Source organism: Scyliorhinus canicula, chromosome 17 (genome assembly GCF_902713615.1).
Source record: "Scyliorhinus canicula chromosome 17, sScyCan1.1, whole genome shotgun sequence".
Lineage (NCBI taxonomy): Eukaryota > Metazoa > Chordata > Chondrichthyes > Carcharhiniformes > Scyliorhinidae > Scyliorhinus > Scyliorhinus canicula.
Window position 1 is genome coordinate 35,313,910 of NC_052162.1, and position 26,527 is coordinate 35,340,436.

Consider the following 26,527-nt stretch of genomic DNA (forward strand, 5'->3'; position numbering starts at 1 on the left):
CCATATCGGACCATGCTCTGCACTGGGTCAACCTGCAGTTTTGCAAGGACAGCTTTCAGCGCCCACCATGGAGGCTAGAAGTTGGATTACCTGCGAATGAGGCAGTGTGTGAGAGGCTAAGGAAATGCATGCAGAATTACCTGCAGGTGAACGATACTGGAGAAGTCTCGACAGCGGTGCTCAGGGAGGCGCATTGGTGAGAGGGGAGCCGATTTCAATCCGGGCATACAGGGACAGGGCAGACAGGGCAGAGACGAACCGACTGATTAAGGAAATTCCACGGACGGACTGGAGTTACGCGGAATACCGAGGCCAGAGTTACTCAGGAAACGACAGAGGCTGCAGGCCGAATTTGGGGTGCTGACTACAGGCAAGGCTGTAGAGCAGCTGAGAAAGGTAAACGGTGCGATTTATGAGCATGGGGAGAAGGCCAGTAGAATGCTTGCGCAACAACTAAGGAAGAGAGAAGCGGCGAGGGAAATAGGGAGGATAGTGGATGGGGAGGGTAATCTAGTGGGTGACCCGGCAGAGCTGAACAAGGTCTTTAGGGACTTTTATAGGAAGTTGTACACTTCAGAACCGCCCAGGGGACCGGGGGATGAGGCGATTCCTGGACAGACTGACCTTCCCAAGAGTCGAGAGGGGGTTGGTGGACGGACTGGGGGCCCTGGTCAGGATCAAAGAGGTATTGGGGGGCCTGAAGGTCATGCAGTCGGGTAACACCCTGGGGCCGGACAGGTATCCGGTGGTGTTTTACAAATAATTTGCTGGGATAGTGGGGCTGGTGCTGGTCAGGGTCTTTAACGAGGCAAAGAGACAGAAGGAGTTTACCCCCGACGATGTCACAGGCCACCATCTCGCTTATTCTGAAACAGGATAAGGACCCGGAGGCTTGTGGGTCATACAGGCCGATCTCTTTGATCAACAGAGACGCCAAATTACGGGCCAAGATCTTGGCGACCAGAATTGAGGACTGTGTACCGGATGTAATTGTGTAGGACCAAACCGGGTTTGTAAAGGGGAGCCAGCTGGCGACTAACCAAAGAAGGCTGCTCAACGTGATTATGATGCCCCCGGAGAGTAGGGAGGTAGAGATAGTGGTAGCCATGGATGCTGAAAAGGCTTCTGACCGGGTCGAGTGGGATTATCTGTGGGAGGTACTGGGACGGTTCAGGTTCGGGGCGGGGTTCATCGACTGGGTTAGGCTATTATATCAGTCCCCCGAGCAAGTGAAAGGACGAACAGGACAACATCAGACTACTTTAGACTGCATGGTGGGACAAGACAGGGCTGCCCTCTCTTCCCCTCTGCTGTTTGCGCTGGCCATAGAGCCGCTGGCAATTACACAGAGCTTCTAGGGGCTGGAAAGGGCTGGTCCGGGAGGGAATGGAACATATAGTCTCGTTAAACGCAAGCGATCTGCTGATATATATATATCGGACCCAATGGTGGGGATGGACGGTATTATGCAAATCCTGATAGAATTTGGCCGGTTCTCAGGATATAAATTGAACTTGGCTAAGAGCGAGATGTTCGTAATTCAGGCGAGGGGGCAGGAGAGTAGGCTAAAGGGGTTGCCGTTCAGGCTAGTGGGGGAGTGTTTCCGATATTTGGGGACTCAGGTGGCACGGGACTGGGGCAAGTTGCATAACTCAACCTGTCCCGACTGATGGAACGAGTGAGGGATGAGGTCCAGAGGTGGGATATGCTCCCGCTGTCACTGGTGGGGAGGGTGCAGACGGTTAAGATGACGATTCTCCCGCGGTTCTTGTGTGTCTTTCAGTGTCTTCCCCATCTTTATCCCGCAGTCCTTCTTTAAGAGGCTGAATAAAATTATTCTGGGATTTGTATGGGCTGGGAAGTCCCCACAGGTGAAGAGGGTGATGCTTGAAAGGAACAGAAGGGGGGCTGGCATTGCTGAACTTCAGCAAATATTACTGGGTGGCCAATGTAGCAATTATAAGGAAATGGATCGTGGTTGCGGGGTCAGTTTGGGAGCGGATAGAGGCTGCTTCATGCAGGGGCACTAGCTTAGCAGCCCTGGTCACGGCGCCTCTGCAACTTCCGCCGGCACGGTACTCCACCAGCCCGATAGTGGTGGCGGCTCTTCGGATCTGGGGCCAGTGGAGGAGGCATGTAGGGGAGGTAAGAGCATCATTGTGGACCCCAATCTGCGGCAACAACCGATTTGCCCCGGGAAACGGACAGAGGGTATTGACTGTGGAGGAGGGCAGGGATTGTGAGGATGGTGGATCTGTTCCTGGAAGGGAGCTTTCCTGAGGTTGCCTGAGGTGGCAATCTTTGGAGTATCGGAGGACTCGCGAGTCCAGGAAGAGAGAGGCCGACCTCTGGCCTTTACTTCTCTGGTAGCCCGGCGACGAATATTGTTAGCATGGACGGACTCAAAGCCCCCCGAGGGCGGAGGTTACGGCTATTGGACATGGCGAGCTTTCTTGGCCTGGAGGAAGTCAAGTTCGCCTGGAGAGGTTCGCTATTAGGATTTTGACGAAGGTGGCAGCCATGTATTGCCTTCTTCGGCAGAGGAATAAGCACCGGGGGGGGGGGAGGGAGAGAGAGAGAGAGTGTGAGAATGTGAGAGAGTGTGAGAGAGTGAGAGTGAGAGTGAGAGTGAGAGTGAGAGTGAGAGTGAGAGAGAGAGAACCTTGGATAACGGGAGACATTGTAGGCCTCATCAAAAAGTAAAAGGAGGCATTTGTCAGGGCTAGAAGGCTGGGAACAGACGAAGCCTGTGTGGAATATGAGGAAAGTTGGAAGGAACCTAAGCAAGGAGTCAGGAGAGCTAAAAGGGGTCACGAAAAGTCATTAGCAAATAGGGTTAAGGAAAATCCCACGGCTTTTATTATGTACATAAAAAGCAAGAGGGAAGCCAGGAAAAGGGTTGGCCCACTGAAGGATAGGCAAGGGAATCTATGTGTGGAGCCAGAGGAAATGGGTGACGTACTAAATGAACACTTTGCATCAGTATTCACCAAAGAGAAGGAATTGGTGGATGTTGAGTCTGGAGATGGGTGCGTAGATAGCCTGGGTCACATTGAGATCCAAAAAGACGAGGTGTTGGGCGACTTGAAAAATATTAAGGGAGATAAGTCCCCAGGGCCTGATGGGATCTACCCCAGAATACTGAATGAGTCTAGAGAGGAAATTGCTGCGGCCTTGGCAGAAATCTTTGGATCCTCACTGTCTTCAGCAGATGTCCGGAGGACTGGAGAATAGCCAATGTTGTTCCTTTGTTTAAGAAGGGTAGCAAGGATAATCCAGGGAACTACAGGCCGGTGAGCCTTACTTCAGTGGTCGGTAAATTACTGGAGAATTCTTCAAGACAGGATCTACTCCTATTTGGAAGCAAATGGACGCATTAGTGAGATGCAGCACGGTTTTGTGAAGGTGAGGTCGTGTCTCACTAACTTGATAGAGTTTTTCGAAGAGGTCACTAAAGATGATTGATGCAGGTAGGGCAGTGGATGTTGTCTATATGGACTTCAGTAAGTCCTTTGACAAGGTCCCTCATTAGACTGGTACAAAAGGTGAAGTCACATGGGATCAGGGGTGAGCTGGCAAGATTGATACAGAACTGGCTAGGTCATAGAAGGCAGAGAGTGGCAATGGAAGGGTGACTTTCTGATTGGAGGGCTGTGACTAGTGCTGTTCCGCAGGGATCAGTGCTGGGACCTTTGCTGTTCGTAGGATATATAAATGATTTGGAGGAAAATGTAACTGGTCTGATTAGTAAGTTTGCAGACGACACAAAGGTTGGTGCAAATGCGGATAGCGATGAGGACTGTCAGAGGATACAGCAGGATTTAGATTGTTTGGAGACTTGGTCGGAGAGATGGCAGATGGAGTTTAATCCGGACAAATGTGAGGTCATGCATTTTGGAAGGTCTAATGCAGGTCGGGAATATACAGTGAATGGTAGAACCCTCAAGAGTATTGACAGTCAGATATCTAGGTGCACAGGTCATTGAAAGGGGCAACACAGGTGGAGACGGTAGTCAAGAAGGAATACGGCATGCTTGCTTTCATTGGCCGGAGCATTGAGTATTAAAATTGGCAAGTCATGTTGCAGCTACATAGAACCTTAGTTAGGCCACACTTGAGTAGTGTTCAATTCTGGTCACCACACTACCAGAAGGATGTGGAGGCTTCAGAGAGGGTGCAGAAGAGATTGACCAGGATGTTGCCTGGTATGGAGGGCATTAGCTATGAGGAGCGGTTGAATAAACTCTATTTGTTCTCACTGGAACGACAGCGGTTGAGGGGCGACCTGATAGAGGTCTACAAAATTATGAGGGGCATAGACAGAGTGGATAGTCAGAAGCTTTTTCCCAGGGTAGAGGGGTCAATTACTATGGGGCATAGGTTTAAGGTGCGAGGGGCAAGGTTTAGAGGAGATGTACAAGGCAAGTTGTTTTTTTACACAGAGGGTAGTGGGTGCCTGGAACTCGCTGCCGGAGGAGGTGGTGGAAGCAGGGACGAGAGTGACATTTAAGGGGCATCTTGACAAACACATGAATAGGGTGGGAATAGAGGGATATGGACCCAGGAAGTGTAGAAGATTTTAGTTTAGACGGGCAGCATGGTCAGCACAGGCTTGGAGGGCCGAAGGGCCTGTTCTTGTGCTGTACTTTTCTTTGTTCTTTGTTCTCCACACGGACAGTGACCTGGGGCCAGGATCGAACCCAGGGCCTCGCCGCTGTGAGGATCCTGCCCATGTGGTTTGATTTTCAGAGAGCCGGGAAAGTTGGAGACCTGGACAATCAGAGGCAAGGACCTGCTCTCTTTTTCTTCCTTGTAGTTGCTCTATTTTTGAAACTGCAGAGACCAGACTGAATCTACAGGGAAAACCATTAAAGGCTGGAAGAAGAAATCCCGAATTGAAAGTCTGGATTGAAGAAAGGTGTGCTGCAAACAACCATCTGAAACAAAGACTCATCTTATTTTTCATTGTTATTTTTACACCCTTCATCTACATTGTTATTTTTACATCCCTCATCTACCCTCTATGTGTGTCGGTCAGACACATATATATATATAAATAAATAAATAAATAGAATATACAGATAGAGGGTGGGACACATTTAAGTGGGGGGGGTAGGAACTGGATAATTCTAACCTGTTGTATTTGATGCATATTTAATTATAGATAGTGCTGTTAATAAATTTAATTGTGTTTACATTTACACACCTGGTGACTGTAGTTATTAGGCAGCTAAGGGCCAAAGACATTGGGTGTTTTTCTCAGAAATATTTATTAATTTCAATTGTATTGCGACTCTGGGTCAAGTGGGTTGGAACTGACCGCACACTAGCTCAGCGGGCTGTAACAATGAATGCGAGTTCTGCTGATGGGAGTGGCCAGTACAATATAAATAATCATGCAGTCCTCTGATGGGGCAGCACGGTAGCACAGTGGTGAGCACTGTTGCTTCACAGGCAGAGGCCAAAACGTGCTGCAAAAACGGTTCCTCTGCACTCCCGGCTCCGATGCTACCCCAAAGATCGCGAGCCCCCAGCCCGGTTCCACTCTGGAACCGACCACCTTGGACAAGGTCCCCGCCACCCCCTTCCAGAACCCCTCCAACGCCGGACACGCCCAGAACATGTGGGTATGGTTCACCGCCCCCCCCCCCCCCCCCCCCCGAGCACCTCCCACATCTGTCCTCTCCCCCAAAGAACTGGCTCATCCTGGCCCCAGTCATGTGCGCCCTATACAGCACCTTCAGTGAATTAAGCTGAGCCGTGCGCAAGAAGAGGAGGAATTCACCCTCCCCAGTGCGTCCGCCCACGTCCCCTCGTCGATCTCCTCCCACTTCGCTTTCAGTTCTTCCAACCTCGAAAAATTTAGCCTATGCAGGGCCCCCAAGCTCCCAGCTATCTGCAACCCAAAATATCTAAAGCTCCTCACTGCCCTCTTCAACGGGAGCTCTTCTATCTCTCTCTCCTGGCCCCCCGGGTGCAGTACGAACAGCTCACTCTTCCCCACGTTGAGCTTATAGCCCGAAAAATTCCCAAACTCCCCAAGTATCTTCAGCACCTCTGGCACCCCCCCCCCCCCCCCCCCCCCCACGCACAATCCCCCTCCAGTTCTTCGAATCCCTCAGCGCCATGGCCAACGGCTCAATTGCTAATGCGAAGAGCAGGGGAGACAAAGGGCACCCCTGCCTCGTCCCCCGGGACAACCGAAAGTCCTCCGACCTCCTCCCATTCGTCACCACACTCGCTACCGGGGCACTATACAGCAGCCTCACCCAGCTAATGAATCCCTCACCAAACCTAAATCTCCTCAACACTTCCCACAGGTAGCTCCACTCCACTCTATCGAAAGCTTTCTACGCATCCATCGATTCTACTATTTCCACCTCCCCATCCGCCAACGCCATCATCATAACATTGAGCAGCCGCTGCACATTGACATTCAGTTGTCTCCCCTTCACAAACCCCGTTTGGTCCTCGTGTATAACCATCGGGACCACATCTTCCACCCTGCTGGACGGTACCTTGGCCAACAACTTTGCATCCACGTTGAGGAGCGAGATCGGCCTATAAGACCCACATTGGAGGGGGGTCCTTATCCCGCTTCAGGATTAGTGAGATTATTGCTCTAGACATCGTCGGGGGAAAGGCCCCCCCCCCCCCCCCCTTCAGGGTCCTCACAAGCAGCGGGCCCAGCAGATCTGAGAATTTCTTGTAAAACTCGACCAGGAACCCATCAGGACCTGGTGCTTTTCCAGTCTGCATGCTCCCCAGCGCCTCTATCAGCTCCTCCACCTCAATTGGGGCCCCCAGGGCAGCACGGTGGCACAGTGGTTAGCATTGATGCCTACGGCGCTGAGGACCCGGGTTCGAATCCCGGCCCTGGGTCACTGTCCGTGTGGAGTTTGCACATTCTCCCCGTGTTTGCGTGGGTTTCACCCCCACAACCCAAAAGATGTGCAGGGTAGGTAGATTGGCCATGCTAAATTGCCCCTTAATTGGAAAAAATAATTGGGTACTCTAAATTTAAAAAAAAAAAAAAAAAAAAAAAAATTGGGGCCCCCAGACCCTCCACCCGCTCATCCTCCACTCTTGGGAACTCCATATTTAGATAGCGGTCCATCAAACCCACCTACCTAGGGGGCACCGACCGGTACAGCCCCTCATAAAAGGATCTGAACACCCCATTAATATCCCTACCACTCCACACCAGGTTCCCTCCTGCATCTGTGGCTCCCCCTATCTCTCTCGCTGCCTCCCGCTTCCGAAGCTGGTGGGCCTTCCGGGTGGTCAGTATGTCGAACTCCGCTTGGAGACTGCGACGCTTCCTCAAGAGCCCCTGTTCCGAGACATCCGCATACCTCCTCTCCACCCTTACCATTTCTTCCACCAACCTCTCCCTCTCAACCCTCTCCCTGTGCGCCCGAATAGATATCAGCTCCCCTCTGACCACCGCCTTCAGCGCTTCCCAGACCACCCCAACTTGCACCTTCCCGTTGTCGTTCGCTTCCAAATACCCCTCTATGCTCCTACGGACCCGCCCACATACTTCCTCCTCTGCCAGCAGCACCACATCTAACCTCCACAGCGGGCGCTGATCCTTCCCCTCTCCCAACTCCAGGTCCACCGTGTGTGGGGTCAGATATAGCTATCACTGGACAAAAAAGTAAATCCGGGAATAGGCCTTGTGGACATGGGAGAAAAAGGAAAACTCCCTACCCCCGGCCTCAAAAACCTCCAGGGGTCCACCCCTCCCATCTGATCCATGAACCCCCTCAGCACTGAGGCCGCCGCTGGCCTCTTACCTGTCCTTGACCTCGAACGATCCAGGGCTGGGTCCAACACGGTGTTAAAATCCCCTCCCAAGATCAAACCCCCCGTCTCCAGGTCCGGGATTCGGCTCAGCATTCGCCACATGAAGCCCGCATCGTCCCAGTTGGGGGCGTACACATTAACCAGAACCACCCGTTCCCCTTGAAGCCTACCACTCACCATTACGTATCTCCCTGCACTGTCCACCACCACACTCGACGCCACCCCTCGATTCTTCGCATGTAGCCCCAAGTTAAATACCTGTCCAATCCAACCTCGTCTCAGTCTCACCTGATCCGCCACCTTAAGGTGCGTCTCCTGGAGCATGGCCACGTCCGCACCCAGCCCCTTCAGGTGCGCCAGGACGCGGGACCGCTTCGCAACACAACCACCACTTGCCCCCACCCAGTGCCGGCCCCGCCTACTGCCTACTGCTCCTCCCAAGCGTGAAGAAAACCCGCGCTTCCATCCCAAGCCCCGCCCCCCGACCCAACACGTGGGAAAAGACGGGCACATGACCCAACAAGACCGCAAAACCGCTCCCCAACCCTCCACCCGTGAAACAAGAACACAAAAGCACCCAAGTAAACCAAAAACAGTCCCAAAAATCGAAAAAGCCGAACAGCAAAAAGGCACCATCAAATACAATCAATAAAAGCAAAAGGATACCAAGGAGGACAAAGCCGCCGGACCATGTACACCATTCCCCAGGCCCCACCAGCCCCCAGTTCAAGTCCAGCTTCTCTGCCTGGACAAAAGCCCAGGCCTCCACCAGAGAGTCGAAATAGAGCTAGCGGTCTTTATACGTGACCCAGAGGCGTGCCGGCTGTAACAGGCCAAACTTCACCCCCTTCTTGTGAAGCATTGCCTTCGTCCGATTAAACCCAGCCCTTCTCTTTGCCATCTCCGCACTCCAGTCCTGATAGATCCTGATCTCCGCGTTCTCCCACTTACTACTCCTCTCCTTCGTCGCCCATCTCAGCACACACTCACGGTCGACGAAGCGGTGGAAACGGACCAGCACCGCCCGAGGAGGCTCATTTGGCCTGGGTTTCCTCAGCAGCACTCAATGGGCACCCTCCAGCTCCAAAGGTCCCTGGAACGACCCCGCACCCATTAGCGAGTTCAGCATCATAGCCACATAGGCCCCCAAATCCGAAACCTTCCAGCCCCTCCGGGAGGCCCAGAATCCGCAGGTTTTTACAATGGGAGCGGTTCTCCATCTCCTCCATCCTCGCTAACCATTTCTTGGGAGCACCTCGTGTGACTCCATCTTCACTGCCAGGCCCAGGAGTTCGTCCTCGCTCTCCGAGGCCTTTTGCTGTAGCTCCCAGATCTCCGCGCCCTGAGCCGTCTGAGTCGCCGTGAGCTTGTCCAGCGAGGCCTTCACGGTTCCAGGATCTCGGCCTTTAGCTCTCTGAAGCAGTGATGGAGCAGCTCCTGCTGCTCCTGCGCCCACTGCTGCCACGCTGCTCAGCTGGCGACTTAGCAGCACCACCCAAAGCTGCAGACTGGCTCGCTGACCTCTCGGAATTTCTCCACTTTGAGAAGACCAAGACGCCACCCGAGAGTCAGAGGATTGCTTCCTGGACACTTGGGGGCAGTTCATCAGCCTGTTCCAAAATCTGTTCAAGGCCAGCAGCGGGGAGTAAGCTAAGAAAAAAAAAAGATAGATGAGGAACCAAAGGACTGCGCAACCACTGTCCCCCTGGGAAACCACAAGAAAAAAGAGGAAAGGCGCTGAAGCCAATGGGGGAGGGGAATCAAAAAGCAGGCAAAGAAAGTGTCATGTATGTGCACAGCTACTGTTTATAAATATGAGAAAAGCCAATAAAAAGATTTTTTTTTTTTAAAGCGTTTGCATGGGCTTCGCCCCCACAACCCACAAATGTGCAAGCCACGTGGATTGTGTTATAGGCCAGAGTTTAGAGAACCCCAAAGTGTATCATGGAGTTCACCTGACCCACAACTTTTAATAGATTGTGGTATGGGGAGCACACTGCCCACTCTACAGGTGTGGTACAGCAGAAATGGAAAAGTATTTTTAAAGCAAAACAATGTTTTTCTATGAACTGAAGTTAAACTTTTTAAAACATAGTGAACATCTTAGCAACCATTAATTAGAATACAACCCCCAAAGAATACAAACTAAGTAATCCTTTAAGCTTTCCTTTTAACATCCATACGACTTAAAACACCTTTTACCAGAGCACATCAGGTTAAAGTCACTACTGCTATTAGTTTTAAATCACCAAATGATCAAGAGATAATCTTTTGATGGCAGAGAGAACAGCAGTACACCTGCTTGGTCTGGCTTCAACTCTAACACTGAAAACGAAACTAAAACACAACCTGCAGCAAACAGCCTAAAACAAAAGTAAAAAGCTGACAGCTCAGCTCCACCCACTCTGACATCACTGCAGTCGCAAACACCTATTTCTTAAAAGGTACTCTCACTACAGATATTTATATACACACCCATTTATGAACACCCATTTCTTAAAGGTACTCTCACATGACAATTGGCCGTGCTAAATTGCCCCTTAATTGGAAAAAATAAATTGGGTACTCTAAATCTTAAAAAGAAAAAAAAAGAGAAAAAAAGAAATTAAATCATCAGCTGAAGCCCTGAGCAGAAATGTAACACTGAATGACAAAGCAAGAGAGATGGTGAGGATCAAGCAGGCTCAGCAATCACATTAAAGGTAAGCAAAATAGTAAGTTGCAAAGTTCAGTCAGAGTGGACCACGAAGGGTGGCTGGCCGGTGTGGGTTCCAAAAGATGGCCAGTTTGTCTTGGGGGAACAGATTTGAAAAACACTGATTTGTACCATAAGATAAAAGGGTGTTAATTGGTTACGGCTTTGCCATGGAGAAAACAACATACGAGTACAGGTATTACAGGCTTCCCAGCTCGCAGGTAATTCAAAAAGGTGAACATATTTATTTTGTTTGCAGAGAACTGGTCGCAGTCTATGAATGGATGTCACATCTAGAATGAGTCACCTTCACCGGTCCATATACAAATTGGGATTTGTATAGCTTTACATGCTACAAGAGTGGCCTCGTCAATAATCTTGAAAATAGGCCATAGCCTTTGCTCACTTCACAAGCTTGTCGCAGAAACAGATTCCATCAAAGCTATTTTGTGGAATAACAGCTGTCCTGATCTGCTGGTTACTTGCTGTTTATCATGCAAACTCACAAATAGGTGAAAAACCAAAAGGCCGTCACTGCATCTCAACAATTTGAATGCAGTGAAGCAAGCCATTTCACGCTGTTACTACACAAAAGCTATACAGTCAGACTACAGGAGGGAGATAAATCACTTGGTTGCATGCATGGTGTACCGAAAACAACCTCTCACTAAATGTTGGAAAAGACCACAGAACTGATCATTGACTTCAGAAAGCGTAGCACGACACACATTCCCGTCTGCATCAATGGCTCCGAAGTGGAGATGGTCGATAGCTTTTAGTTCCTGGGAGTCACCATCACCAACAGTCTGTCCTGGTCCACTCGCGCTAATGCAACAGTCAAGAAAGCCCAACACCGTTTCTGCTTCCTACAGGAGTTAAAGACATTTGGCATGTCTCCATCAACTCTCACAAACTTCTACAGATGTGCAATAGAGAGCATCCTATCTGGCTGCATCACAGCCTGGTATGGCAACTGCTCGGTCCAAGACCGCAAGAACTGCAGAATGTGGTGAACTCAACCCAAAGCATCACACAAGCTTGCCACCCCACATTAATTCTGTCTCCACCTCCCGCTGCCTCAGGAGGGCAGACAGCATTATCAGAGACCCCTCCCACCCAGGCATTGCCGTCTTCCAGACCCTTCCATCAGGCAGAAGGTACAGCAGTGTGAAGACCCGCACATCCAGACATAGGAACAGCTTCTCGCCCACAGCTACAAGACTCCTCAACGACTCCCCCTCGGATTGATCGGTTCCCTGTAAGAACACTATTCACTACACCCTATGCTGTTCTTGCTCATGTATTTGCTTTGTTTGGCCCCTTGTTCCGCACTGTAACCAATCACTGTTTATTGATGTACCATTTGTCAATGTTCTCTGTTGATTATTCTTTTTGTCTACTATGTACATACTATGCACGTTCCCTCAGTCGCTGAAAAATACTTTTCACTGTACTTGAGTACATGTGACAATAAATCAAATCAAATAAAAGTGGTATTTTCCACCAGAATGATGCTGCTGTCAGTTCAAGACGACACTCTTCCTACCACACAATTGAACAATATAGTGTGTGAATTTCAGTGCCAGTGAGATGCCAGGTTGGTAGGTCAGACATCCCAACAATTGGCTGATTTCATCAAACAGCATGTTTTTTCTGTTGTTCATAATAGGCAGAGTACAGACTGTACTAAACCACTGCACCAAAAAAACACATTCCAATCAACACATTTGAGTACCAATGAGAACTAATGTGCTTTTCAATTGCTAAACTTAACCAAGAGTTATGGTTACACATGAAAGAAAGCAAAACTGACTTTAACAGAATATAACGTTGAAAGCAATGCACTGATTAACATGTCAAAACACGGGCAGCACGGTGGCCTAGTGGTTAGCACAACCGCCTCACGGCACTGAGGTCCCAAGTTCGATCCCGGCTCTGGGTCACTGTCCGTGTGGAGTTTGCACATTCTCCCCGTGTCTGCGTGGGTTTCGCCCCCACAATCCAAAAATGTGCAGAGTAGGTGGATTGGCCACGCTAAATTGCCCCTTAATTGGAAAAAATAATTGGTAATCTAAATTTTTTTTTAAAACATGTCAAAACTCTCACCCATCTGAAGAAAAAAAAATCACAAATGACAAGAACAGATTTTTTTTTTTTAATGGTCATAATTTGTTTTCAGATATGATCATAACACAAACCATAATTTCACACCTGACAGATACATCCAGTGGGTCATCTGTCATGAGTTACAGCTCATCAAATAACTCTAGCCTGTGCAAGAAATTTGTCTTGCTGTTACTTTCACTGCTGTCTGTATCCCATTTGTCTTGTATAGTTGAAAAGAGCCCAGAGAGAAGCGGCGCGGTGGCACAGTGGTGAGCACTGCTGCCTCATGGCACCAAGGACCCGTGTTCGATCCGGCCTCGGGTGACTGTCCGCGTGGAGTTTGCACATTCTCACAATGTCCGACGTGGGTCTCATCCACACAACCTGAAGATGTGCAGGGTAGGTGGATTGCCACACTACATTTCCCCTGAATTGGCAAAAACAGGATTGGGTATTTGAAAAACAAGAAAAGAGACCAGGGAATGTTTGCAAATCAATGCTCTATTGTTTGCTCGGAATAAAGCATTAGTGTTGCTGTATTTGATACTGACAGGAATAATACATGGAGGCATGTTTGAAAGAATCAAAAGTAGGCACACAGTTGAAGAACATAGCTTCAAAGTACGAGTTTTGAGCAAGCTCCAACATCCAAGTAAATTATATGAATAAATTTCTTGTGCAAGCCGTTTGTCAAACTGAAAACTGCACTGAAAAAGTGGAGTAAACGGTATTTCAGCCCTCCTCAACTGGTATATACCAATATTCTAAATTCTTGATGAAACAATAGCAGGTCTGCCCAAAGATTAAGGTTTATCTCTTAGATTTTCTCAAACGTATCGCAGACTGCCATAAAATGTTCAAATTGAGAAAAAATGTAACTAGATATGTGATATTGCAAACCCTCAACTTGTAGACATGCATCCAATAACTGGTAATAATACTCTTGCTGCTATCGAAAGATGATTGTTTTCACAATACTTGAATCTGACAACAACCTTGGGAGTTGTCATTGACCAGAAACTGTGGCTACAAGAGTAGATCAAAGGCTAGGAATCCAGCAAGTAACTCACCTCGTTACTCCTGAAAGCCTGCCTAATACCGACAAGACAAGTCAGGAGTGACAGAATACTTTGCCCTTGTCTGAATGAATGCAACTCCAACAACACTCAAGAAGCTCAACAACATCCAGGACAAAGCAGTCCACTTAATTGGCACCTTGCACAAACATTCATTCCCTCCACCACAGCAGCAATGTGTACCATCTGTAAGATGCACTGCAGGTACTCACCAAGCCTCTTGAGACAGAACCTTCCAAACCCATGACCACTACTATCTCGAAGGACAAGGGCCGCAGATACATGGGAATGCCACCATCTGGACCTGGAGGTTTCCCTCCAAGCCACTCATTACCCTGACTTAGAAGTATAATCGCTGTTCTTTCACTGTCGCTTGATTAAGACCTTGGAATTTACTCTCTACAGCACTGTAGGGACTTCAGCGGTTCAAGAAGGCAACACCATCGACTCAAGGGCAATCAGGGATGGACAATGAATGCTGGCCTAGCCAGCGAAACACGCATGCTTTTCCATTTTTAAAATTCATTCAAGATAAGGGCCTTGCTACCAGTTGGAATGGCAATGGGATTTACTTCTTCGGACCGATGCAACAGTTCCATTTGCCCACCTCACTTATTCGTTCAAAATTAATGAAGTGATCAAATCAAGGCACATATTTTCCTCTGATAATGTTAATTTCTCCACTTCCCCATGTGCCCATACTGCTGACGCTGCCTCTGTCCAATTGTGAATCCAAAATCCAGCAGTTATACAATCAGCACTCGGACAGATGGTTGGTGGATAGCTTGGGGTTAACTTGATATTTGTGTCATCAAAGTACACAACAGCTAAGGTGCGCACCCAGTTCTTCACCAAGTTGCAAACGAATAGCAATCACACAAATGATGATTAATATAAAATCTACAAAATACTGGGGATCTCGAGAACAATATGGACAACACCTAAGTGAGGAGAGTCAATCATGCAACTTTTATAAAAGATTGCATTTGCAGGTTTAGTGGCAATATTTCTCGAACATTTAGCTACAATATGATGCTTAAAAACTGTTGAGTGGCAGACTGATGTATTCAAAACTTCAATGAGAGTTTGAGAACAAGAAACGTCTGGCTTAAAATCTCAAGATGCAAAAAAAGTTTATTTTATTCATTTGTTTCAAATGATAATTAAAACAATTTTAACATTAAGATAGTATCAATGTCTGCACATCAAGAGCAGTGTTCATATTATATGCTTAATATAGTTATTTGTGTCACAGGAGGCGGCCATTTGGCTCTTCTGTGTCTGTTAGCTCTCCTTGGAGCAAATCAGTCAGACCCAATTCCTCAATCTACCCCCTAGACCTGCAAGTTTATTTCCTTCAAGTACTCACCCATCCACTTCCTTTCTCAAAACTAAGAACACCAGCTCTTCAAAACTGACTTTACAGCTAAAATCCCTCATCTCTGCAACCATTTCAGTAAACCCCCTCTGCACCCTCTTATGGGCCCCTCCTTCCCAGTGTGGGGAACAAAACTGGACACAAGACTCGAGCTGTGGCCCAAGCTTTTCAAGGTCCAGTGCAACTTCTCTCCTTCTGCACTTACAACGTCTATTTATTAAGACAAGATCCCATATGCTTTAAGTACTCTCAATATGTCCAGCCACCTAAAAAGATCTCCCTGCCGGGCAGCACGGTGGCCTAGTGGTTAGCACAACCGCCTCACGGCGCTGAGGTCCCAGGTTCGATCCCGGCTCTGGGTCACTGTCCGTGTGGAGTTTGCACATTCTCCCCGTGTCTGCGTGGGTTTCGCCCCCACAACGCAGAAATGTGCAGAGTAGGTGGATTGGACACGCTAAATTGCCCCTTAATTGGAAAAAATAATTGGGTAATCTAAATTTTTAAAAAATGATCTCCCTGCTCATGCACATTGTGTGGAAACAGAATAAAAACGATTCTGCCTTTCCCTATTCCTTGCACTAATATGCACGTCTCTGTATTAATTCCATCTGCCACTTACTTGCCCATCTGCTGGCCTATGTTTTGGTGCAGTTGATTTGCATGATCCTGACAGTTTGCCACTGCTCTAACTTTGTTATCATGGGAAAAGTTTGAAGTTTTACTCCGCATTCCAAGATCTGATACAAGGCATTATTAATATGCCAAAAAAAAGCTGTGGTCTGAGCACTGACCCTTGGGAAACACCACTGTATACCATTCTCCAGTCTAAAAAACAACCATTTGCTGCAACTCGCTGTTTGCTGTCCTCAAGCTATTTTTTTTTTAATTGAAGTTGAAATTCTCCCTCTGATTCCATGGGCTACAATTTTGTTAGCCTGTTTTTAAGTAATACTTTGTCAAACACTTGCTGAAAATCAATACAGATAAAATTCTTTGTTATTTTATCTAAAAGTGAATTAGATTACACAAGCATGATCCACTTTTTACAAATCTACAAATCTGTTGACTATTTTTAATAACTTTAACCTCTCAAGGATTATCGTTTATAAAACCTTACTCACCACTTATGTTAAACTGGCCTGCAGTTGCTCGGATTGTCCTTTCACCCTTCTTTGATTAAGGGTGTAATTTGCCATTCTCCAATCCACTGGCACCATCTTCCTTCCCCCCCCCCCCCCCCCCCCCCCCCCCCCTCCCACCCCACAATATTCAGGCAAGTTTTGAAGATTATGCCAAGTCCTTCCCCCATCTCCACCCCCATTTTCTTACACAGCCTAAAATGCAAGCCAACTAGAACAAGAGATTTGTCCACTCCAAGCATAGTCAGCCTTTCCAGTACACATGCCTCCTCATTTTCACCCCATCCATTACCTCTGCCATCTCCACCTCTACTGATATTGTCAGGTTCCTCATTGTTAGCAAACACTTGAAGTACACATTACATGTTCGAGCCATGCTTGGAACTATTAGCATATATTACCCTCTTTATCCCTCATAAGATCCAAGCCACTTAATAGTACTTGTCTGTAGACGTTTTTGGGTTCTTTTTTATGTTGACAGCTATTCTATTCTCATATTCTGTCTTGGTCGTTGGGCGGCACGGTGGTACAGTGGTTAGCCCTGTTTCCTCATGGCGCCAAGGTCCCAGGTTTGATCCCGGCCCTCGGTCACTGTCCGTGTGGAGTTTGTACATTTCTCCACCCCCCCCCCCCCCCCCCAACGTCTGCATGGGTCTCACCCCGACAACCCAAAAGATGTGCAGGGTCGGTGGATTGACCATGCTAAATTGCCCCTTAATTGGAAAATAAAATTGGATACTCTTAAAAAAATAAAAAATAAATTTTAATTCTGTCTTTGTTGTGTTATTTTCCTCTTGTCCCTCGTCAATCTACTGCATTTGATCTGATACTCACTCAAAGAATTCATCTGACACGCATCAGGCACTTTCTGTTGTTTCACCATATTTTCTAACACCCTCATTACACAAGGGGCTATGGTTCCTCGACCTTGCACTCTTGTTGGACTGTACAGAATCTGTACCTGAAATAACTCCTCCTTAATGATCACCCATTGTTCTGTTATAGGTTTTCCCGTCAACCTTTGGTTCAATTTTATCCTGGCTAGATCCCCTCTCATGTGATGAAAATTTAGATTGTTCCTTGCCCTTCTGCATTACTTGTCTAAACGTTGGGTGAAGTGCACATGGTCACCTCATTTCCTTCACCATATTTCACAATGCCTGCTTTCTAACTGGACCAAGAGTACAGCAATCAAGGAAGTTCTCCTGATCACCTTTCAGAATTTCCCCCTTCCTTGCTCTTTAGCACTATCCCAATCAATGTTTGGGTCACTAAAGTTTGCCGCTGTATAGTTCTTGCGCATCTGCGATTTCCCTGCAGATTTGCTCCTCTATCTATCTCTCTCTCTCTCCCACTATTGAGGCTTACAGAATACCCTCATAGCACGATCACATTCTTTTTGTCTCTGAACAAATGGGTTTGTCCTTGCCAAAGGACATTCCCTCTTTCAAACATTACAATACCTTCCCTGACCAGTACTGTCAGCCCAGATCCTCTTTTCTAAACACTTTATATCCTTGAATATTAAGTGATCGGCCCTCACCATGGTTAAGCAACATTTACGTTGTCTCCATATCATATTCCCACATGACTATTTGTGCTTACGCCTTACCAATATATTTACATAAATGCATTATAAACCTCTCTTTGGATTCCTCATAGTCCTTCTTCATTGACTCCTATGGAAATACTCCCATCTCTGGTCCCGCCCATTTGATGCACAATATTTTTTTCTACTTGTATATGCTGGCACTTATGTCCTGTCAACTAGTTTAAACCCCCCTAACCTCCCTGCAAGGACACTGGTCCGAATCGTTGAGGTACAACCTGTCCCTTTTGAATGTTTGCTACCTTCCCCAGAACTTGCACTAACACCCCAAGAATCTGAAGCCCTCTCTCCTGCACATCCTCATTTCCAATTTTGCTCGAATTTTGATACAAAATTTACCATGCTGGATAATTAGAGGAAATTGTAAACTTAAGAGACAAGATTAAAAATGAAAATTTTGCTACCACAGTAGTAGTAGAACATGAATTTCAGGTTAGGAATGAGAAATTGTTTACTTTATTAAATTGTACCAAAAGTCATGAAGGTTTCAAGTTATTTTTCTAGCATTTTTTTGTAAGACTGTTTCCAGCAGGCTAAACATCACATCCTGACTGATTGCTGCCACAGGAATAAACCACTAAAGCAATTCAATCTTGGAGAAAATATTCAGATTTTTAATACAATTAAAAAAAAAAAAATTTAGAGTACCCAATTTTTTGTCCAATTAAGGGAAAATTTATGTGGCCAATTCTCCTACCCCGCACATCTTTTTAGGTTGTGCTGGTGACACCCACACAGACAATGTGCAAACTCCACACGGTCCGTGTCCTGGGGTCAGGATCGAACACAGGTCCTCAGTGCCGTGAGGCAGCAGTGCTAACCACTGCACCACCGTGCCGCCCTGGGCTTTTATAGAAAATGATAAGCAATGTGTTCTTTTCTTAATTTAGTAGTATCCAATACTTTTTTTTTCCCCAATTAAGGGGCAATTAAACACTGCCAATTCACCTATCCTTCACATCTTTGGATTGTGGGGTGAGACCCAAGCAAATATGGGGAGAATGTGCAAACTCCACGCGGACAGTGACCCGGAGCTGGGATCGAAAAGCAGTGTGTGTAATATCAATGGATTACCTTCCAATCCTAAACTGCTGACTGAATGCAGATTGATTCCTCTCAGCCATTGCAAGATTCAGTTTTAATTCAAGTATCAGTGTGTTTTATGGAACAAGAATTATATGAACAAGTTATCCTCTATTAAATTGGCCACAGTTTCTCTGTTGCACTTTTGAGTAACATGCAGCAATAAAAATGATGTCTCGAGGTGGAAGCAAGTGCAGGGTGGCCAATGTTCAGTCACTCATGTTTTGGTTTGGTGGAATTGACAAATCCAGGAAACATTATTTCTCACACACACTATTCGTGTATTTCAGAAAGATAAAGCTGGAACCAATGTTTGTTTTAATTGGCTTTTCTAGCATACAAGATCAGGCCTCCCTTCACATCATATATCCCTAAGCTCAGCAGGATTTCAGAAAATACTTAATAGGCTAAGAACTCAAGAGTACCCAGCATTAAGTGTGGTTTCATTGGGACAATTTTTTAAAAACCTTGTATTTTCCAATTTGAAAAATGAGCACCAGGAGTAAAACGTTCTCACCATGCTGAACTTGTAGCCCCTTTAACGAACATCATTTCTATTGCCTCATGTCACTCAAAAGTATCACCAAAAAGCTGTAGCGAATCCAACAGAGAACAACTTTGGTACCATAAGCTGTTACTTAAATTGAAATTAAGTCATGCACAGACGCTTAGTCATCAAGATTTGAACTAGATGATAATCCGTCGATTACATAAACATGCTAATTTGTAATTAAATGCAGATATGAAGATCCCACAAAACTGATGGCACCAGTACAATTCAGAACAATTGAAGGACTCATGCAAAAGATTCACCGCTATTCTCAGGAACAAGTAGAAATATTGAAATTTTGGTGATAATTTTAAAGACAAGTATACATATTCTCATGCAGTTGTAATTGCAATCATCATCTTGGAAAACTGATTATTTAGGCTCCCTTAAAGTCTGCACTGTGAAGAAGGGGAAGTACTGAAAGGACATGAATTTGCTGTTTTTCCATCTAAAATTTACAATCAACTTCAATATATCAGTCCAGTAAAGCACAAATATTTACCAAACAATTATGCCTGACAAATTTAATTCATTAAATGGAAATATATTTAATCAAATTTTAAACTCTAAAGCCCAGTTAAATAAATCATCCAATTAACTGACTTTACTCCTTTTTGCTTTTGGACAACCCAGGGTAAAAAGAAAATTTCCAAAGAATGAGTGAAGTTAGTTATGTGGAGAGATTGGAGAAACTGGAATATTTTTATATTTATTAATTCACGGGATGTGGCTCAGGGGGATTTATTGCCAATCTAAAATTGCATGAGAAAGTGGTTGTGAGTCACCTATTAAATACACTAAGTGGCTGGCCAAGTTCAATTATGGGCTTTGGGGAGGAGATGCCTGGAACAGTGCTTGGAGTTTTGGTCTTCATATTTAATTTTTTCCCCCCAATTAAGGGGCAATTTAGCATGGCCAATCCACATACCTGGCATATCTCTGGGTTGTGGGGATGAGACCCATGCAGAAACGGGGAAAATATGCAAGCACCACACGGACAGTGACCTGGGGCCAGGATCCCAGGCCTGCAGAGCCATGAGGAAACAGTGCTAACCACTGCACCATCATGCCATCTGACTCCATATTTGAGGAAGGATATACTTTCAATGGAGACAATACAAGAAAGGTTCACCAGATTGGGATGAGGTGTTGTTTTATGCTGGCAGGCTGAGTAAATTAGCTCTATATTCACCAAGCTTTAAAAGAAAGAGGAGGGCAGCACGGTGGCGCAATGGTAGCACTGCAGTCTCATGGTGCCGAATCCCAGGTTCGATCGCAGCTCCGGGTCACTGTCCGTGTGGAGTTTGCACATTCTCCCCGCGTTTGCGTGGGTTTCGCCCCCACAACCCAAAGATGTGCAAGGCAGGTGAATTGAACATGCTAAATTGCCCCTTAATTGGAAAAAATGAATTGGGTACTCTAAATTTAAAGAAAAAGAGAAGTGGTCTCAATGAAACATACAAAATTAGGAAGGAATTTGACAACCTAGATAATAAGATGCTGTTCCCCTGGCTGGGGAATCGAGAACACTGGGGAACAGTACAAGGAAATGGGGCCGCTCATTTAAGACTCTTTTGAATTCTCTACCCAAGGGTTGTGAATGCTTCATTATTGAATATATTTAAGGTTGAGATAGACAGACTTTTAGTCTCTCAGGGAATCAAGGGACATGAAGAGAGGACAGGATAGTGTGGTAGAAACCAAGGATAAGCCATGATCGTATTGAATGACGGAGCAGGCTCAAAAGGTTGTGTAGTCTATTTGTGTTCCTATTTCTCATTTTTTTATTTCAGAGGACAGTCAAGAGTCAACCACATTGCTATTGGTCTGAAAGAACGTATAGGTCAAACGAGGTAAAAACACAGCTTTACTTCCCAAGAGAACATTAGGTGAACCAGATTGTTTTTAATACAATCATATGCTAGTTGAGTCACCCTGACTGATACTTGCTTTTTAATGCTAGAGTTATTTAATTAATTGAATTTAAATTGTCCAGCTGCCATGGTGGGCTTTAAACTTGTGCCTTTGAATCAGTCCGGGCGCTTAGTCTAGTCCAGTAACACAGTCACTCAACTTTGTAGTCTTGAAGCAGAGAATAGAGGGACCTAATGGAAATGAGTTTTTAAAAGGAGTGCATAGCAATAAACTGTTTTCTCTGGCAAGTGACTCGGTAACCAAAAGACTTGGATTTAAAATAATTGTCAACTGAACAAGAGGTCAAATGAGGAGTGTTTTTTTCTACATGAAGGATTGTTATGATTTGGAATGCACCACCTAGATTCCTTAAGAGCTTTTAAAATTTGATATATAGTTGATAAGGACTAACTTGCAGGATTATAGAGGAAAGCTAGGGTGTGAAACTAAATTGGGCTGCTCTTTCAAAGAGAAAGTACTGAATGAACTTCTGCGTTGTAAAATGAAATGATTGAATGAATGAAGACATATCTAAGAATGAAAAGGGTATTTTATCAGTCACATTACCAAAGTAACTACAACAGGAAAAGTACGATTGCTATAATGCAGATTTTGTGACAACCATATTTTAGAAAAGGCCAAATCCTTATCCTCTTAACAGAGCTCTTAATCTGGTTAAACTTATTTTACTGCTGCCCTGTGCCCCAGCCCTGAACTTTCAACTTCTTCTAATTTCTCTCCTAACTTCCCTCCTGCCTTCTCTGAACACATCTTGTCCATGAGACCCACCTCCTGCTCTTTTGACCCTATTTCCACTAAACTGATCACCCAACCTTCCCTCCAGGTCTCTGTTATTTAATATTGTGAATGGCTCTCAGTCTTCAAGTGCTGTCCCTGCCTCCTTTAAATCTGCTGTCATCACATTTCCCTTAAAAAAACACACACCATCCTTGCAAACTACTATCCTATCTCCAATATCTCTATATTTTATTTATAATAAATTCAGAGGACCAATCATTTGTTTTACCAATTAAGGGGCAATTTAGCATGGCCAATCCACCTAACCTGCACATCTTTGGGATTTGGGGGTGAAACCCACACAGACACGAGGAGAATGTGTACACTCCACACGGACAGTGATCCAAGGCCAGGAGTGGAGCCCGGGTCCTCAGCACTGCAGGCAGCAATGCTAACCACTGGGCCATGTGCCACCACAATCTCTCTTTCTTGATGTCCATAAATGTTGTCAACTGCGAAATTTATTCCCATATTCACAAGAACCAATGTACTGTCAGATTTGCTCCTGATGTAAGCTTCCAAACTCACATTTGTGTTATCTCTGAGATCATCTATTTTCACCTGCAATATGACTCAACTTCGCCCAGTCTCAGCTCATCTTTTCTGGAACTTTCATCCATGCCTATGTTATCTCTAACCTCGACACCTCAACACACTCTGGCTTGTCTCCCACACTCAACACTCCATAAACTTGAGATCATCCAAAATTTGTCTGCCCAGTCTTAATGCGCTGCAAGTTCCATTACCCTAGGTCAGGCAAAATTTTGATTTTAAAATTCACACCCTTGTCTTCAGATCCCTTCATAGCCTTGCGCCTCCCTATCTCTGTCATCTCCTAACAACACTCCGAGATATCTGCTCCTCTAATTTTGGTCTCTTGTGCATTCCCAATCATAACTGTTCCACCATTGGTGTTGTGCCTTCATCTGTCCCAAGCCTCCGCATCTGGAATTCCCTCCCAACACCGATCCAACTCATTTGTCTCCTTTTAGATGCTAAAAACCACCTCTTTGACCAAGCTTTTGATCTTCTCACCTAAGATTGCCTCATTTAGTTTGGTCATATTTTGTTCCAAAATGCGGTGGGTTGGTTCTTCACAGTAAAGGCACTACATCAATTGGTGGAGTTGTTACTACATCCATAGTATATGCTTTCTTGCTGACATGTATATATTTATGTGTACTTTATAGACCATAGAAAACCTTTTTTTTTCCTTTAAAATGTTTTTAATTTTTCCCAATTAAGGGGAAATTTAGCGTGGCCAATCCACCTACCCTGCACATCTTTGGGTTGTGGGGGTGAGACCCACGCAGACACGGAGAGAATGTGCAAACTCGACACAGTGACTCGGGGCCAGAATCGAACCGTGAGGCAAATGTGCAAACCACTACGCCGCCATGCCCCCCCCCCCCCCCCCCCGCCCGAGTCCAGAGAAAATATTAAAGTAGAATTCTATTCTGTACCATTCCAAACTTGAAGTTTCCAAAGATATTTAGACAAACGTACATGGTTCTAAAGATGATACCAATACTATTTGTAAAATGATCCACAAACTGAAACACCAACTTTTGTTAAAAATGAGTTTGAAGATGCTCTCCTGTGGCATTTTCTTTGTAATTTCAGAATACTTCAGTTTATCACTTGACAAGTAACAGCATTTAAATGTTAAGATTAGAAATGTCACCAATCACTTGTTTAAAATAAATTTAAAGTACCCAATTCATTTTTTCGCCATTGAGGGACAATTTAGCATGGCCTGTCCACCTACCCTGCACGTCTTTAGGTTGTTCGGTGAGATCTACGCAGACACGGGGAGAATGTGCAAACTCCACATGGAGAGTAACCCGGGTCCCGGATCGAACCCGGGTCTTCAGTGTCGAGAAGCAACAGTGCTAACCACTGTGCCACCCCGATTTCACCAATCATAATTGTTCAAATATAAAATAAACAAATTGAGATATAAAATACAAGTACCCCATTTTCACTCTAACCAAGGCTGGATGTAAATGAGCTTTTGTTTTGCTACAATAGCCAGTCCAGTTAGCATAATCACAGGCAGAATTCTAAATCAGGCCAAGCCTGACAATGCAGCAAAACAGATCATAACTTTCTGGAAGAAGTCTTGCTCCACAGTACTCGGAAGTCAGTTTGGGCTCCACCAACCCTAACCTCAGGCAGGATTGGATGAAACTAAAATCACTTTACATGATATAAATTTTAGCCAAAGTGCACATTTAGGTTTACAATTAGGGTATGTAATAATTTTAACTCAGCTACAATAATACTTTGTATAATATGAAATCTGCTGCAAAATAATTTAACAGTAATCACTATTTTCCTTCATGAATTGGTCATGAGCTGAATAGTATGAATGTATTGTCACTTTCAACCTAAATTTAGACTCCATTACTTACCTTGATGACAAAGAAATAACACATTCAGCATTTTTGTAAATTAAAAAAAAATGAGATTAGAAGCTTATTTACTGTCTAAAAGAATACATTTGTCTGGTTACTTTTCAAGCCAAAAATAAAATTTGACAACTTACAATCAAGCTTCACAAGGGCCACAATATTCTCAGATATCGGACAAGAAAAGGTCACGTTTGCTCTGAGCCTTTGCTGGATTAAAACATTAGGCCGTCGCCGAAGTAAACGCCACCGCGTTTTTTTTTACATTATGTAAAATTACACAAAGCTCACACACAAGGGGCTACGCGATTTGATTTTGCGGCCCGATCGGGTTTTACACTCTGCCTGCTCGAAAGTACAGATTTTCCGGACCGACTGCGCGCTCACGGGGTCCTTTTTCTTTTAAAGCGACCAACTTACAAATCGGATTTGCCCCCTTTCTCCCAATTCTTCAACCAGTCGCCATGGAACACCATCACCGCCATCTTAGCTGCACACCATTCTGCATTAATAGCCCGGATGTATCGCCCGGTAAGCTGCGGGGTCACAGGTCAATGCTGCCGCTGCATGCTGGGAGGTCTGAGGGCAAGCCAATTGTTGGTGGAGGGGGCGTCAGTGTTGGAGCGCTGGATGTGCTTGTCCGCTTACCAGCCGTCCAAGGATCGGCCTGGAGTCGGCAGCAATTGGACATCAATCTCCTGGGCGCTGCTGTGCAACCCTGTGGGGAAAAAAATCGTCGCAACGTTAAAAAAATACAGTTTTTTTTTGTCAGTTTCTTTTGGACCTTTCGCTTTGCCAAATGCAAAAGTATTGAAAATGAAGGGGTTCTCTTTGGCAAATATAAAAGTATTAAATGAGCAGCACAGTGGAGCAGTGGTTAGCACTGCTGCCTCACGGCACCGACCACCCAGATTCGATCCTGGCCCTGGGTCACAGTCCGTGCCGCCATAGTGTGGAGATGCTGGCGTTGGACTGGGATGAGCACATTAAGAAGTCTTACAACACCTGAGGAAGGAGCTGTGCTCCGAAAGCTCGTGTTTGAAACAAACCTGTTGGACTTTAACCTGGTGTTGTAAGACTTCTCACAGTCTGTGTAGAGTTTGCACATTCGCCCCGTGTCTGCGTGGGTCTCACCCCCACAACCCAAAGATGCACAGGCCACACTAAATTGTTCCTTTTGGAAAAATAAATGGGTAATCTAATTTTGTCTTAAATAATTAACAGTTTTGAAATTAGAGGAGATGGAGGTGTGGGTAAAAGGCTGTTTGGCTATTGACTCAAGTACAATCCAAGTGGAAGGCAGCACGGTGGCGCAGTGGGTTACCCCTGATGCCTCACGGCGCCAAGGTCCTAGGTTCGCTCCCGGCTCTGGGTCACTGTCCGTGTGGAGTTTGCACGTTCTCCCCTTGTTTGCGTGGGTTTCGCCCCCACAACCTAAAGATGTGCAGGCTATGTGGATTGGCCAAGCTAAAGTACAATCCAATTGGGTAATGAGTCTTTTTGCTTTCCAGTTGGTGTAGGAAGACAGTGCGTTGAAAGGATGGACGTGTTGGTGGACTGATGGCTGGAGTGAGGGCATGTCATGTGAAGATGGCGCAAGCATCTATTTTTAATTACATTTGTCAACCTTGGCCAGCAGTATCTTTTTCATTTCTCCAGGTTTGCTGAGAGGGAAGCAATTTGGGATACTGCAAGGTTCAGTATGTAACTGCAACTTTGATACCATTTCAAGGGTATTCTCTCTATGGGGAAATAATTAAGTAGGCACATTCTAAGGTGAATTAGACTAATTGGTATGGGGATTTTCTGTATTTCCCCAACTCCTGTTATATGAGAGAGATGAGGTTATCAAGGTCTTAGAAAGGTGAAATGAAAGCAGAAAGTATGAGATAAACTCAGCAGGTCTGGAAACATCTGTGGACAGAGAAACTGTCAATGTTTTGAGTCCACATGACCCTT

The 26,527-nt window shown here is 45.7% G+C and overlaps 1 protein-coding gene across 5 annotated transcripts in view; it reads right to left on the minus strand.

Annotated features, from left to right (window-relative positions):
- thoc2 (THO complex 2) overlaps positions 1-25,121 on the minus strand; it is a 229,431-nt gene extending 204,310 nt beyond the window's left edge. For 2 of the 5 annotated variants that reach the window (XR_005457727.1, XM_038775386.1), the window contains exon 1: positions 24,989-25,120. Coding sequence is in view for 3 of the 5 variants with exons in the window: in XM_038775386.1 (XP_038631314.1) it covers positions 24,989-25,053 (65 nt within the window). In the remaining 2 variants the exon portion in view is untranslated. Of the gene's footprint in view, positions 1-18,886; positions 18,952-24,705; positions 24,725-24,988 lie in introns of those variants that run through there. The other 3 variants (XM_038775383.1, XM_038775387.1, XM_038775385.1) reach the window with 3 other exon arrangements.
- Between the last annotated feature and the right edge of the window lie 1,406 nt (positions 25,122-26,527).